Source organism: Eulemur rufifrons, chromosome 16, assembly GCF_041146395.1.
Source record: "Eulemur rufifrons isolate Redbay chromosome 16, OSU_ERuf_1, whole genome shotgun sequence".
NCBI lineage: Eukaryota > Metazoa > Chordata > Mammalia > Primates > Lemuridae > Eulemur > Eulemur rufifrons.
This window is the reverse complement of record NC_090998.1, coordinates 40,450,120-40,464,513: the sequence shown is the minus strand read 5'-3', so window position 1 is coordinate 40,464,513 and position 14,394 is coordinate 40,450,120. Positions and strand designations below refer to the sequence as shown.

The 14,394-nt window shown below is 43.4% G+C and overlaps 1 protein-coding gene across 11 annotated transcripts in view; it reads right to left on the bottom strand.

Moving 5' to 3' along the window:
- SCN8A (sodium voltage-gated channel alpha subunit 8) overlaps positions 1-14,394 on the bottom strand; it is a 180,927-nt gene that overhangs the window by 19,898 nt on the left and 146,635 nt on the right. For 8 of the 11 annotated variants that reach the window (XM_069491136.1, XM_069491135.1, XM_069491145.1 and 5 more), the window contains exons 17-21: positions 13,105-13,575; positions 12,457-12,574; positions 11,770-11,924; positions 9,386-9,559; positions 4,004-4,126 (exon numbers count right to left, since the gene is read on the bottom strand). In XM_069491136.1, coding sequence (XP_069347237.1) covers positions 4,004-4,126; positions 9,386-9,559; positions 11,770-11,924; positions 12,457-12,574; positions 13,105-13,575 — 1,041 coding nt within the window. Of the gene's footprint in view, positions 1-4,003; positions 4,127-9,385; positions 9,560-11,769; positions 11,925-12,456; positions 12,575-12,920; positions 12,930-13,104; positions 13,576-14,394 lie in introns of all 11 variants that reach the window. The other 3 variants (XM_069491142.1, XM_069491141.1, XM_069491137.1) reach the window with 2 other exon arrangements.

Genomic DNA, 14,394 nt, shown 5'->3' with positions numbered 1-14,394 from the left:
ATGTGCAAAAGAACAGGCAAACGGAGGATGATCCACAAATGGAATAATCATTTCTCAAACAATAGAGAGTAGATTACGTGAAGATTCAAAAGCTCAAGTCTATGTGACAGCATTTTACAGCAGAGCTTGGTGAGAGATCATGACCTTCTGTTAAACCATCACAAATGTGCAATAGGGAGGTAGGTCCCCAAAGACTTGAAACCTAGAAATGTTGCTTTTTTATCTCAATTCAGAACCTACTTCCTCTAGGAACTCTTCTGATTGTACATAGAATAATCTTAAACTTGTACTCAAACCCGGTGGAAGCTGTCCTAGATAGTGTCTATGTATTACAGTTAAATGGGGTAATATTTACAGCACGGAAGAAAAATTAACTAACTGACTGTGTGATCTCTTTGATCTTTTATACTCATAGATCTCATCAAAGCGATCAATATACAACAGTATCTACTGAGCCTTGTTCTCTGAAATGACATAAAAATACTACAGATGTTATAGAATTTTTAAGACACTAATCATCTTTTACTAATCGTAACCAAAAAAAAACTTCTTACCTTAGTTTTATGAATAAAACAGAAAACAGAGTTGATGAAATTTACTAGTAATTCTTCCTTGCTGTGAACATTAGCTGCTATATGTTAAATAGAAATTGTTTAACCAGGCTCCATACAGAATTGTCATTGTGCTGTTATTCACAGCAACCAAAAGGAAAAAAACCAAACTTCTTGTTTTGAACTCTCACACTAAAGATATAAGTGATAATTCAAGTTTCCATTGATAGTCACTTAATAAATTGGATCTCCTCTCTACTAATTCTCTAGTTATCCTATTTTGCCTTTATGAAGAAATTCATTATTGTTAAAAACTAGATATGAAAATATTACTCAAAGCTAGGTTCTAGTAATTGATAAGTTATTTTTCAATGCAAGTTTATACTTAGCAATTGAAATAAATCCCACTTAACTGATGAGAAAATTCCAATGGATATAAATTCTTACAGTATTTTTGTCTTCTCTATGCCTAGGACATTATTGTTGCTCATTAAATACTATAAAATGTCAACTAGCTTTTAATATCTGGCAGAGGGAACATGGCTTTAATGGACAACTATATACTGACAATCAACAAAAATGCATGCATGTTTCATAGCAATAGTATTATATACCCTTAAAAATGTAATAGCACAGCAAAATCTTTAAATGAAGATTACTATGGAGGAGAGAAAAGCAAAGAACTACATTAAGTATTCCTTTGCCAATAGCATGAGTGCTTCAATTTTCTGGTCTTTAGTTTGAGGAAGGAGAGAGGAGACTGAAGTCAGTGTTCCAGGACAGGCTCAGGTCTATGCTCCCTCTCAAGTGGAAGGTCTGAGCCTGTAATTGGAGCAGCACAGTGACAGTTGAGCCCATCTGCATGGATGCTGTTCAGTTCATGAAGATTTCCTATTTAAAATTTCCTAAGGGTAATCTCTCAAATGGTGGCATGTAGAAGAACCCAAACCAAAGAATAAAAAACATGCCCCCACAGAAAAATGACATTTAAATAAAACATGTGTACCTATTTGTGATTTGTTACTAGGGAACTTACTAGAAGCTTAGCCAAATTCACTCTTTTCTTCCTGCAGTTATCCTTCCACAGAAGGGCTGGCTCCCTGAGCCCTCTCCGCCTGCCCAGCCGGCCATGGTCATACTGCTGGCTGACTGGAGTCAAGCAAATGAGGTGCCGCTACTGTACTAAACTTTCCCTTACTGACTGCTTATTGCTTTAAATTCCAGCTTTAGGTTCAAACTTGTTCTTGCCCATATTATCTTATTTGAAAAAACAAAAACAAAAACAAAAACCTTGATGTAGATGCTTTTCAAATAAAACTTTCTACTGTTCTGATCATTCATTCTGGACCTCTGGGCTTCTAAGCTACTTGGAAGTTGACAAGTAAACATTTTTGAGGGAATGGAAACTGACAGTCCAGGGAAGGTGGGGAGAGGAGGAGCAGCTAAAGGGAAAAGGTGTGGCTACTGAAAGGGCTCCCACATCCAGGTTATTCAAATAACTGCCGCATGAGCAAATCGGCCTCAGCCGATCAAGGAGAACTACTTCTGTCTGCTACAGGGACAGGACCGACAATAACGACATCTGCGTGGAAAAAGTAACAAGCATCAGATGGGCATTTTCTTTGTGGGGTGGGGGGTAAATGTGCTTTCTTCAGGTATTGCCAATCTCCTTTTAGGAGATCCAGCATCACTATTAGGGAATGTAATGTTTCAAGTATTGTCTTCAGCAGACTTTTAGTTGCATCTTGTCCTCAGTTTTTCAGTCGCCGAAGAGGATTATCAACTCTATAACAAAACTAGCATGATTTATTAAAAAGTTTAATCTCTTCTGAAAATTGTGCAAAGGTGGGGGGAGTAGGGAAGAGCATTTTAGCCGCATTTCCAATCACACCGCGGCCATCTACACCACTGAGCCCTGTGCTATACACTCTCTCTTCCTACATTTAGCCTGAGCATAACAATGACCTTAATGCACAGTCTAAAACCTCTCTTATCTGTGGGAGAAAGACTTAAAAATACCAAGTTAAAAAAAAATTAAATTTACACTGCTGTGGAACTGCCCTTCCTGCAGATGGTTTCAGGAGGGATGCAGAAAGCTCACATTTAGTAACCCAAACTGTGACTGTGCTACAGAAGAAACAGGAGTTTGTTGCAAAAAGCATTTGTCTAAATAAACTAAAATAATAGAATAAAATTCTCAAGTCCTAATGCAATTTCCATTTTCCCGTACAACTGTGGGTGGCCTCATGGCCGGGAATTATAGATGAGGAATGAATGAAGCAGCACTGTCCTGGTATCTAGTTTCTCCAATCAGTCTTTGTTTCATGTGGACTATTGCAACAGTTTAATTTTTATTCCTACCTTCTGATATTTGCACATTTAAAAACATATCCTCTGGTTTGCTCTCCTGCATGTATTCAACATCTGAATTGAAATGAGTTTTCTTGGTCTCGTTAAGTATAACAGACCTCTCTGATTATCATAGGACAACTATTACCACCAAAGCCAGTTGCCCACTTGATTTGAGGAAATTGACTTTGTGTGTGTGTGTGCATGTGCGCACATACACGTACACAAACACACAATTATTTAAACCAAAATAGGCAATAATAAGGCACCAACAGAGGGCACCTTGTTTCTAAGTTGGCAGGGTAACAACACCCTGTGCTAGTTGGATTTGGGTGGAGTATCACCAAAGCAGGAATAGGAGGTATCGAGAAATTTCAAGAGAACTAGCTCATATTCAGTTATCTAGCATCATACCTGGTTGTTGTTTTAACAGTGTTAGAATAGGGGACCATATAGCATGGGCAGAGGGGTGGGGTGAGGAGGAAAGCTTTGCTATCAGACAGAGGCTGCCAGTCCTCGTGGGACTGGGCTGAGAACAACAAGGTGCAATAAGAGGAATCAGAATAGAAAGAAAACCATTTCTTCTCCCAGGGTCATGCCAAATTCTGCTCCATCCCCAATTCCAGGCCTGCCATCATGTCTTCAAGCCCCTTCTCAGCCACTTTCTCAGTGACGCCAAGGCCACAGTCCCCACCTGGCTGACACCCCTGCACAGCACGCTCCCTGCCTGAAGCCTGTGCTTTTCAGTGGGTCTGTGGGTTACAATTCCCCTTCTTTGCACCTGGTGATTCTCCCTATTAAGTCAACAGCCCAGAAAGCCGCCCCAAGTGCTACAGGTAAGCCAGGCCAAATGAGAATAGCCAATGTTAACATGTTCTGCGATGGCATGTTGTGGGGGTGGGGCCAATATTAATGTGATGAGGCAGCTTAATGCAGCTCCCCTTTGCACAGGGCAGGTGCAGGGGAGAAAGAGTGGAGGATCAAATCAGCAGCTGCATCACAGAATTTGTGTTGGAATGATCTTTCCACCATGTGATCAGTTCTAGCATGCTTAAACAGTTTCCATTGGCATGCAGAAGGATCAGCTGCTCTTAGTATCTTACCCTCATCCCTTCAAATCGTGATAAGGCTCTTAAGGGTCTCAAAGCTCTTAGGGTCCTAAGGGACTTTATGGCACCTAGTTCCGAGTAGCCCAGGGCATTAGCTATAAGGCTGACTAAAGAGACCTACACGGAAACAGAAGAGAAAAACAAAAACAAAAAAGGAAACACACACACACATAAAAAAAAAAAAAAAAAAAAAGAAAGAAAAGAAAAAGAAAGAGGTTCCAGAGTGTTAGAATAAAGCCCCTAGCACTGATTACACAGGTTGGGCCCCCCAGGTAGAGGAAGTGGGTAACACCAGCTGCCTACTTCAACTTGACTCAAACGACCTGGAAGGAAAGGTGGTTGAGAGAGGCAGAAGAAAAAACACAAAGGGAAGAGAAGGCGGAAGAACATACATACAAGTTGGAAGAGGGAAGAGGCTGGAGGGAGAGGGAGAGCATGAGGAAGTTCCACTGGCAGGAGAGGAGCCTGAACAGATGACAAGAGCCTTACCCTCGCCCTTTACAGTCTCTGCAGCTCCCAGAAGTTCCCATTAAATTAAGGCAGACAAATTTAATGGTACCTATGGAAAAGAATACAGATAAATACACATACTCCACACAAGCTGCCCCCTCCTCAGCTCATTCACCATTGGATTTCCAACAGGACAAGCTCTCTTACTCCTGGTTGACAAAAAACCATTTGTTTGAGAATCTGATGAGTTACTGCATCAACAACAATTGAAATATATTCAATAAGTACCACAGCTGACTGCAGTCCCCAAGAAGAAAAGAACACAATGAGGAAAATTCTTGGCAGAATTTGGCTCCATGAGAACTCACTTAAGTCATTCTTCTATCTTTCACCTTTATCTATAATAATTCTTCCATCTTTAACTATAATCATAACCCCTTTGTGGCTATAAGAACCTGGGTGGGTCTGGAAAACTGAATCCATACTTTTCCTTATAATTCTCATCCTTTCCTTCCAGAATAGCCCAATATGGCCTCAGGTCTATCATTTCCAGAACAATCTTCTATAACTCTCATCAGTAGAATCATAGCTGGAAGACTTCGTGGAAAACATTTTTTTTTTCTTTCATTTTATAGATGAGGAAATTGAGACCCATACACGAGAATTTGCCCCGTGTCATGCCAGCAGTTCTGAAACCAGGATTAAAGGCCCGTGCTGCCTGACTCCTAGGCCAGTGTGCTCTCTTCCACTGACAGATCACATCATCAGCAGGCAGGCTACATGACAATATTCCAACAGAATTATCAGTGTCTGAACAATCCAGAGCTGCACAGATGGCCATAGTGGGGAGAAGAAGCCTGCAGGCCTCCAGGTCTAGTTTCATAGTCAAACACCTTCCTGCTCTTCCAGAGGCAAACTTACCTTGTTCTACCAGAGCTCTCAGAGCAGTTCTCATGATGATTCCTTAACACAATACTCACTACACCTAGGGCTGCCTAGGCCTGACCTGAGACAGAGAGCTCTCCAGACCAGAGGAATATTTGGGCTCTGAGTTTCTTAGAACAATCTTTTCTCTTATTTCACCACAAATTCTGAGCTAGGTTAAGATATCTCCATCAACAGCTCTTATTAATCAATTCCCTCTGCTGGGAAGTGGTGGTTACAGATCTGCCTAGCTTACATTGACGATATTTTGAAACAAATTTAGAGAGAGAAAAAAAGAAGCAATCTACAACTTAATTTCATCTGCTGCTTTTCATCTCTATCCTAAGCTTTAATTCTTTGATTCTATATTTCTAACTGCACACATACAATTTTTAAAATGAAGACATTTATAATTAAGCAGCAGGACTGGCAGGGGTAGAACTGGAAGGTCAATGACCTAGCAAGGGTCAGGGTAGAGCAGACTTAAAGGTAACAATTTTAAAAAGGGTATGAAGCTTGGTCTACGCATGTACTCATAATCCATCAGCTTAGGTATCTCCTGTGGAACCGTGGGCAGTGTCCAAAGCAAATCTGGAAGTAAATATTCCCCTATTAGGATACCCTAATGTTCTTTGAAGAGTGGATGGTCTGGAGTTCAATATCTTCCCAAAACAAGGGCCTCAAAAGCCTTATCTAGAACACAGGCGGCACCAACCAATCACTTTCCCTCCCTCCATCATTATCTGTAAGACTTTATATGGAAGTGTCTTTTGCCTACTATTGCCTAGTACAGCCAATTCTTAACCCCAAATAATCTAAAATTGCCAGATGCTTAGTGAGGCCTCAATAGGTACTGCAGGTAAGCAATCCCATCTCAACTAAGTACCTGAGTTCAAAACTTCCTTGTGTGAGCTTCACCTGTAAAACTTTGTCAGGTAAAGACTGCAAGAGACCAAGCTTTGCATGGCTATAGGCCCCATACAAGGCAAGAAGACCCAAGCTCTTCGGGGCAGGTGACTTGTCTGATAACAAAAGGCCTATCGAGGGGAGGAGGATGGAGAAGCTACAAAGGCCAATTCAAAGGCTGGCTGTAACCATTGCTGAGAGATAATCTGCTGCTCAGATGATTAATCTGGCTAACATCTCCCAAAACAGGATCAATACGGGTATTATCTGGGTTATTCCCGAGCAGTTGAGAGCTCTCTTATAATTGCCTGAGTCTCCATGTTAAGCCCTCCCTGGAGATAATCCCAACATTGCTTAAAGTACACTTTAAGGAAAGAATCAAACTTAAAAAAAAAAAGGAATTGAGATGTCAAAATTCAGGGCATCTACGGCTGTAGGCATGGAAAAAAAGGGGCAGAGACACTAGGTGACTTTTCAAAATGATGTGAACATTTTCAAGTGGAGAATGTTTTCAGTAGTCTGAATTCAGGACAAAGTGAGTGGTCTTTGAAATTTCCCATCCCTGGAACTGATACGCTGGCTAACCTCTGTATACATGGGATAAATTTCCCTGCAGAAATGATGACACAATCTCCAGTGCAGTCTAAGACCTGAGCAAAATAAAATGTCCCTGTTGGGGAACTCACATAGCTTATAAATAAAGAGAATTAACCTTGGAAGTTGTCTGAATTATCCCCGTAACTCTGAAAAGTACTCTCTGCAGATTTCAGGGGCAATAAGGAAATGAAAATCCATTAGGGAAACATGCATGGTGATGAATAACAGATTTGGACGTCACGTCACCAGGGGATGAAATGGGAGGAAGACACTCTCTCAGAGATGGTACTAAATTAGGACCTAAACTGTTGGGTGTTTCAAAATGCCGAAGGAACTAGACATTCTACTCAAATGGATGGCAAAAACCCTGAGAGTTCCAGCTGTTCAGGTGCTGGTCCAAGCCTTACTCTCCATCCACGACTCAAAAGTGACAAGCAGTGCAGCCACTGTGATGGGCTGGGAATGTCCCCACTTAGCACAAGCCTGCAATCAGACCGCAGCTGCCCTGGAAGCTAGCGTAAGCTCCCCAGGGGCTAGGACTTTGCCTGCCTATCCACCTGTGATTCCTTATGGCTTCTGTGGCAAGTCTACACAGAGAATGGCATCCAGTTTATATTGTTTACTAATAACTGGTACAGAGATGTTCACAGGAGCCAACGTTAGGCCCCATAGCAACTAATCCAGCAACCCCCAAAAGTTAGAGGGACTTGTGGATTATTGTCACTTGGCGATATGCCTGTCTTATGTGTTTTACCCCCTTCTACCTAGTATAAAAAGTCATTAAAATATGTGCTAAATAAATGGTGATGTATAGGATTGTTGATGCTTTCAGCAGCTTATTCGGGTACCAGAGACATATGGGATACCTGATCAATATCCTCAAATTCTGGGGTAGCTCACCCCATAGAGAAGAGGAAGAGCGATTCAAGTTAGGGAATAGTGGAGGGAAAGGTCATGGTGGGGAAGCTTTGTTCCACATCACAGCTTCCCTAGGGCAGCTAGGAGTGTGGTAATGGACATATCTGTCTGAGTGCAGGTGTCCCACCTGACTCTAGGTGGGCCTGAGGAGTTACTGTGAAATGAAGACTCTATGGCACTTCCCCTTTCTCTAGAAAGAAAGCTGGCCCAGTCTCACTTCCGTTCTCTGGGCCTTGTTATCCCAAGCCCATTCCTTAGGTCTTAGAGCTCCAGCTTTCTGTCCGTGTGGGAGCTAGAGGTGCTTCTACCACAGGTGGTATCAGCAGTTGCTGGAGGGAGTGCTAAAATCTCTTGCTGAAGGGTGTCACGCTGGGACCCTCTGAGGCTGTACCTATTTGGTTCACCTTAAGGGCACAGGGTGGCCTCATCACCTCATTTAGGTGTCTCCCAAAGGCTGTCTTTCTGAAGTGGGGGTACAGTGACAGCTCTGGGAAGGGTCCCTAACCATGGGAGTTGCAGATAATGTACTGAGAAAGGAACACATTTATAGAGGAGAGATTATTACTGGTGCAGAGTGCTGACCTCCTGTTACCTAAGAGAGTTCTGTGTTGCTCATTCCTAGATCCCAGAGGCACTCTATAGGTAGTTCAACACAAAGGCAATGAAACATATATTCTAAATGTACCAATCTAGCCTCTAACCACTCCACTTTCTTGGCACTTCTCAGCCCTTAGTAGAAGTGAATTTTCCACAGGCCCTGATCCTGCAATTCCCATTCACCCTTTCTTTAAAAAGGTTGATCTGGCTGAAAGAAAGAAACTTTAGTTGTTATACGGAATAAGAGAATAGCCATCATCATTAGTAAAGCCAACAAGGACAAGTGCTGGTGGGGTGAGAAATAGTTAGATGATGCAGCTTCCAACCTGAAAAATAACATGGGAGGTCGTGGCCAACAAGCCTTGGAGATGGTCTTGGAACCTGGAGGAAAAAAGGATTTCTCAAGTTTGATGATCACTGTAGAAATGGCAATGTGTGAGAAGACAGCGACTTTGTTTTGATGTGAACTCCCCTATCCCTGATAAACTGACTTGTTCAGATGAGTCTTGTATCAAGACTAGAGGTGGATAGAAGTGTCCATAGGAACAGCCAGTAGGAGAGTCCACAGAGATCCCACTGCCACCTCCATCCCAGCAGCCCCGACCTCATCCTCTTACCCCTTTTCCTGGCCATAGAAAGAGGACATCCTGCTGATTTGGGGAAAGAAACTTCCTGTCCTGAGGCCAATAAAAAGGGGCTTTGAGGCCAATGATCCCACTTCTTGCTCCTATTCTCTGAATCTAAATTAAGCCAAACCCACCACACTAAAGGGTTGGTTGGTCAGTCCCTGGAGCAAATGAAGGGACTTCAGAGTTCCCCTTCCCAAAATTAAGATCTAAGTGCTATAATAAAAGGAACTTTACCCAAACCTACACCCATGTCTTAATTTATAACCTGGGCCCCAGGCAGCTACAGCCATTTGAAAGAGATCCCAGTTTCTGTTTCCTGCTACAAGGGGTGGAAAATAGAAAGCAGGACACGTACAGCCACGATGAGGAAGTCCAGCCAGCACCAGGCATTGGTGAAGAACTTGACGAAGCCATAGGCTGTCCACTTGAGCAACATCTCCAGGATGAAGATATAGGTGAAGACCTTGTCAGCATATTCCAGGATGGTACGAATGGTCTTTCTCTGCTCAATGTAGATGTCCTCGAAGGCCTGCAAGAGAGGCAGCAGCTGCCTATCAAGGTGCCAAATGCAAGCAAGCAGCACTGGACGCACTGCCAACCTCAGGCAGCTCCTCCCCACCGCCGTGGCCTATCCACCAGCTCCCTGTCTCCTTCACTTTGCTCCCCTGCCACACAGGTTTTACATTTTTAATACTTTTATTGAGATATAATTCACATACTGTATAATTTAGCCATTTAAAAGGGCTTTTAGTATATTTAGAGTTATGTACCCATCACCGCAATCAATTTTAGAACATTTCGTTACCTCCAAAAGAACCTTACACACTTTAGCTGTCACCCTCCAGTCCCTCATCCCCCCATAGTCCTAGGCACCCACTAATCTACTTTCTGTCCCTGTAGGTTTTCCTTTTTATGGCTGAATAACATTCCACATTTTGTTTGTCCTGCATCAGCTGATAGACATTTGTGTTGTTTCTATTTTTTGGCTATTGTGAACAATGCTGCTGTGAACATCTGTGTATAAGTTTTTATGTGGACAAATGTTTTCATTTCTCTAGGGCCTATGTCCAGGAATAAAATTACTGGATCATACGGTAACTCTGTGTTTAATTTTTTCAGGAACTGCCAAACTATTTTCCAAAGTGGTTGCACCATTCCCACCAGCGACATATGAGTGTTCCAATTTCTCCATATCCTCACCAACATGATATATAAAAGACGTGACAAACTCTTTTCTCCTTCCAGCCCCTTGACACTACAGGTAAGGCTGGAAGGTCATAGGGGTGGGAGACATTCAGGTGAAGAAAATCTTAGTACTATTTTCTTTCTCTGGAATTCATGAATGAGGTAATTCCCTGATGCAAAGGTAAGAGCATTCCTATTTGCAGAGGCGTGGACTGCACAGGTGTGGTGCTAAGTGAAGGGAATTCCTAAAGCATGAGAAAAGACCGTGAGGTGGGAAAAAAGTCCCCCGTGATGCCAGGGGAAGTGCCTGCTCTGAACAGTTCCAGAAGGAAGAACAGAATTGGGCTGTCTGCAGCCTCATCTTCTAAAATGGAGGCACAGATATCAGGTGCTCCAGTTTCATCAGTGGTCAGTGGGGACAGAGGGCACGGGGTCCACAGTACTCTGGGTCTTGGTATAAATAGATCCCCTTTGCTCAATGAAGAAGCTTCCATGTCAGGCTTCCCCTTAACTCCATCTCACCTCCTGCTTGAATCTTGACACCTTCCTGTATAACCTTCCCCTTGTTTCCCATGATCCTCTTAGTGAAAGCTGTCCTCTTCGTCCTTGGGCTCATCTTCAATATATATCACTGCTTCTCTCAGCTTCTCTTATTGTCCTTCCTCAAGTCACTGAGACTTCCCAAGGCACTGTTGGGATCTTTATCACTGACTTTGGGGTTTCTCCTAAATGTTCTTCGCTTCCAGATTAAGCTTTGATTCCGTAACTACATGAATGTACCTACCTTCTTTAAAAACATTTCAAAATTTGACATTCTTCACCTTTCCCTTAATGAAACGAAGGAAAACGTGTGCTGTCTCTAGTCCCTGCTATCCTCAAATCTACTCAACTAGCAAAAGACTTCCTTGCACCAGACCCTGTCCAGGTGTCCTCAGTTATAACCCAGTTAAAATGAAAGCAAACCTCAAGACAATTCATCCCTGCGGGGGAGGAGCCTGTGTGTTCAGCACTCTGTGTGTCTCACTGATTAGTAAGAGGCACTTAGGACAACGTGAACATAAATAACCTTTGTAGCAGAGATCTGACTCTGAACATTTGCTAATGCCATGGGTTCTCCAAATCCACTAGGCTATGAAGGGAAATGAGTGGAGGAACGCTGCCTCCCTCCTATCCTGGGCAACTGAAGAGCAAAGAACAAGAGATTTTGAGTGTAAAGTGAGAGAGGGAAGTTCATTTTATGAAACTGCTTAGGATGGGGTAAACCAGGCAGTGAGGACACATGGTAATCTGTGTGCTCATCCTGATGATAAGGGGGTCTCAGGCTCGACAGGGATAGGGCTAAGTCTAAAGAAGATCAGGATGTGAACAAGTGTGGATTCTAATCCCAAAGGCTCTAAACACCAGCCAAGGCACTTTAATAGACTATTATCCTTGGGACCACAGCCCAATTGTGTTTTCAGAGAAACTGGGCTTGGGCCCGTTCAGTCTTTCCCCACTGGTTTCTCTAAACCCTTCCCCAGCCAATCCCTCATCATACTCTCCCCTGGACCTCACCAGGGCGCCACTGCTGAGCAGAATCATGAAGATGATGAAGGTCTCAAACCAATTGTGCTCCACGATGAGGAAGCAGGTTTTCCGCAGGATCCACCAAGACTTGCCTAGCCCTTCCTCAATGTTGACCTGGCAGCACTTGAACCGCTGGACACAACCTGGCACCAGCGGGAGAGGCAGGTCAGACTGTGGAAACGTGCCCCGCCCAGACCTGCCCTCTCCTCCATCTCCCAGGCCCCGCCAGGTGCTGCCCCACCACACAGCCGGGAGTACAGTGGCTGAGTCGGAGAGTCTGATTCAGAAATGGAGAAGGCTGAGGCCATGCTGCAAAGACTAAGAGGCAAGGCCCTCTGGAGTCAGGAAGATGCCCTACAAAGAAGCAGTGAGAGGGAGGAGAAAAGGGTAGTCGGGAGACAGGCACGGCCATGACAGAATAGGCCTTGCTAATGGAAACTTTTGGGTTGATGCCAAGAGAAAATGGACAATAATAAAAGTTTGGGAATGGAAACTTGTTATAGGTCAGAATCAAACAGGGGAAACAACATAAACGTCCTTCAAAATGGTGGGCTGGGGAACAAAGCTCTTAAAGACAGCCACTGTGCTGCCCCTCACCGACCACTAGCCCTGGCCGAAACGTGTCTGTAAGCACTGCAAGCATCACATGCTCATCCCTTCCTTGCCCCTGTTCACCTTCTGTGAAGCAGGCATCCGGATCCAAGTATTCCTCAGGCTGTTCCACAGGGACTTCTTCTACTTCTGGTTTGATATCGATGGTGCTTCCTTCGGAAGAGCTGGTATCATCCAGTTTCTAGATATGCAAGGAAAAGGGAGATCGAGCAACTCTGAAGCAAAACATCTGCTCTACACTGATAACTCACCTCTGGTAGGGATGAGGCACCAGTTATAATTCTGCCCTACAATTCCTATTACAACTATGAGGGGCAAACCATAACCACGGGGCCCCCGAAACTTTTGCTGGAATGGGGTATAAAATCAAAACTCGCTCACAGAAGACAGCGACCCACCCTAAACCAAATGGGCTGTAGGTTGGTTTCAGGGATATAGTCCAGATTAATGGCAGAGAAGTACTTGAGGGTTTATTCTAGCCTCTGACTCGGATGATCCAGAAGTGATAGTGCCAGGGCCAGGAATACCTTAGGAATCTATGTCATCTAGGAAAGGCCTAGGATGATACTGGGGGATGGGGCTGGTTCTCAAAGTGAATTAGCTACTCCAGGATTGCTCTACTAAGCTCACAGCTGAACTAATCCTTAGGGCTGTCAAAGCCCTGTTTGCTCTCACACAGCATCGAAGTTGGTTTCTAGGTTGGGACCTTACATCTTTGCTGCCTTCAGGATCCGACTCGCTGCTAACATCTTCCGTGTTGAGGTTCTCAAAATCAGACTCGCCTACAGCAATGGGCACCCGCACGGTCAAGTTGGGATTGTTGATGAAGGACATATGGTCCTCATCAATGATGTACTTCTCCACGCTGCTGCCAATGCCACTGGTTGTGCCATTGCCATTCTTCTGGAAGTCCCCATTCCTGTGGATGTCTGCACCAGTGTGGTTGGCAATACAATTGGCCTTCTTTTCATACAACTCATCCAGAGGCTTCACCTCATCAGCCTCACGCTGCTTAAAGTGGGCCTGCATGAAGGCATGCACTTTCAGTTTGGTCCAGGCCACACCCTTCTTGATGCGGATCACTGAGATCTGTAGGTTGTTCATTTCCCCATCATCGTCTGTGGCTGCCAGGTTGTCTGCACTGAAGGAGCTCAGGAGCAAGGCCAGGAACAAGTTCAGCACCTATGCCAGTAGCATTGGAAAAAAGGAGTAGAATGGTTATTAGGAAAAGTTATCCACTGACCTAGGTAGAACTGCAAACTGGAAGCCAACAGATTTTATGTGACAGACTCAAGAGGTTCTATGGTGTTGTGTTTGGCTCACATAGTATTTTAAATGCTCATGTCATCAGGTGGGAATTTTGTTTGGTTTCGGTTGTAATACAAGAAGTTTAGCACCTCTTTTCTTGGTTCTTTTATGGTTTTACATACATGTATATGTACTCCAAAATATATTACTTTTCTTATAATCAGAAAAAGCAAAGGCTATATCCATTTTGGAAGAAAATTCCCCAAAAATAAAAACAAAAAGGTAGATATGCACTATTGGGGAGGGTCACAGTGCATAGCCATGTGTTCATGAGCAACAGATGTCTCAGGGTACCCATGTTAGGGAAAATTAGGCTCAAAGAGGCATACAACAGATCATGCAGGCAGAACTAAAATATACTTCATGTCATCTTAGTTTAAGAATGAATTTTCTCTGTTTTCCTAACATTTATAAAAATAAAATAGCTTTATGGCCAGGCACAATGGCTCACGCCTGTAATCCCAACACTTTGGGAAGCTGAGGCAGGAGGATCACTTGAGGCCAGGAGCTTGAGATCAGCCTGGGCAACATAGAAATACACTGCCTCTACAAAAAAATAAAATAAAAAATTAGTGCCACTATAATCCAACCTGTCTCTAAAATAAATAAATAAATAAAAATAAAATAAAATAAAATAGCTTTAGCAAGACAGTGATGGTGACTTTCACATTCTGTTGTATAGCCAAATGTCAA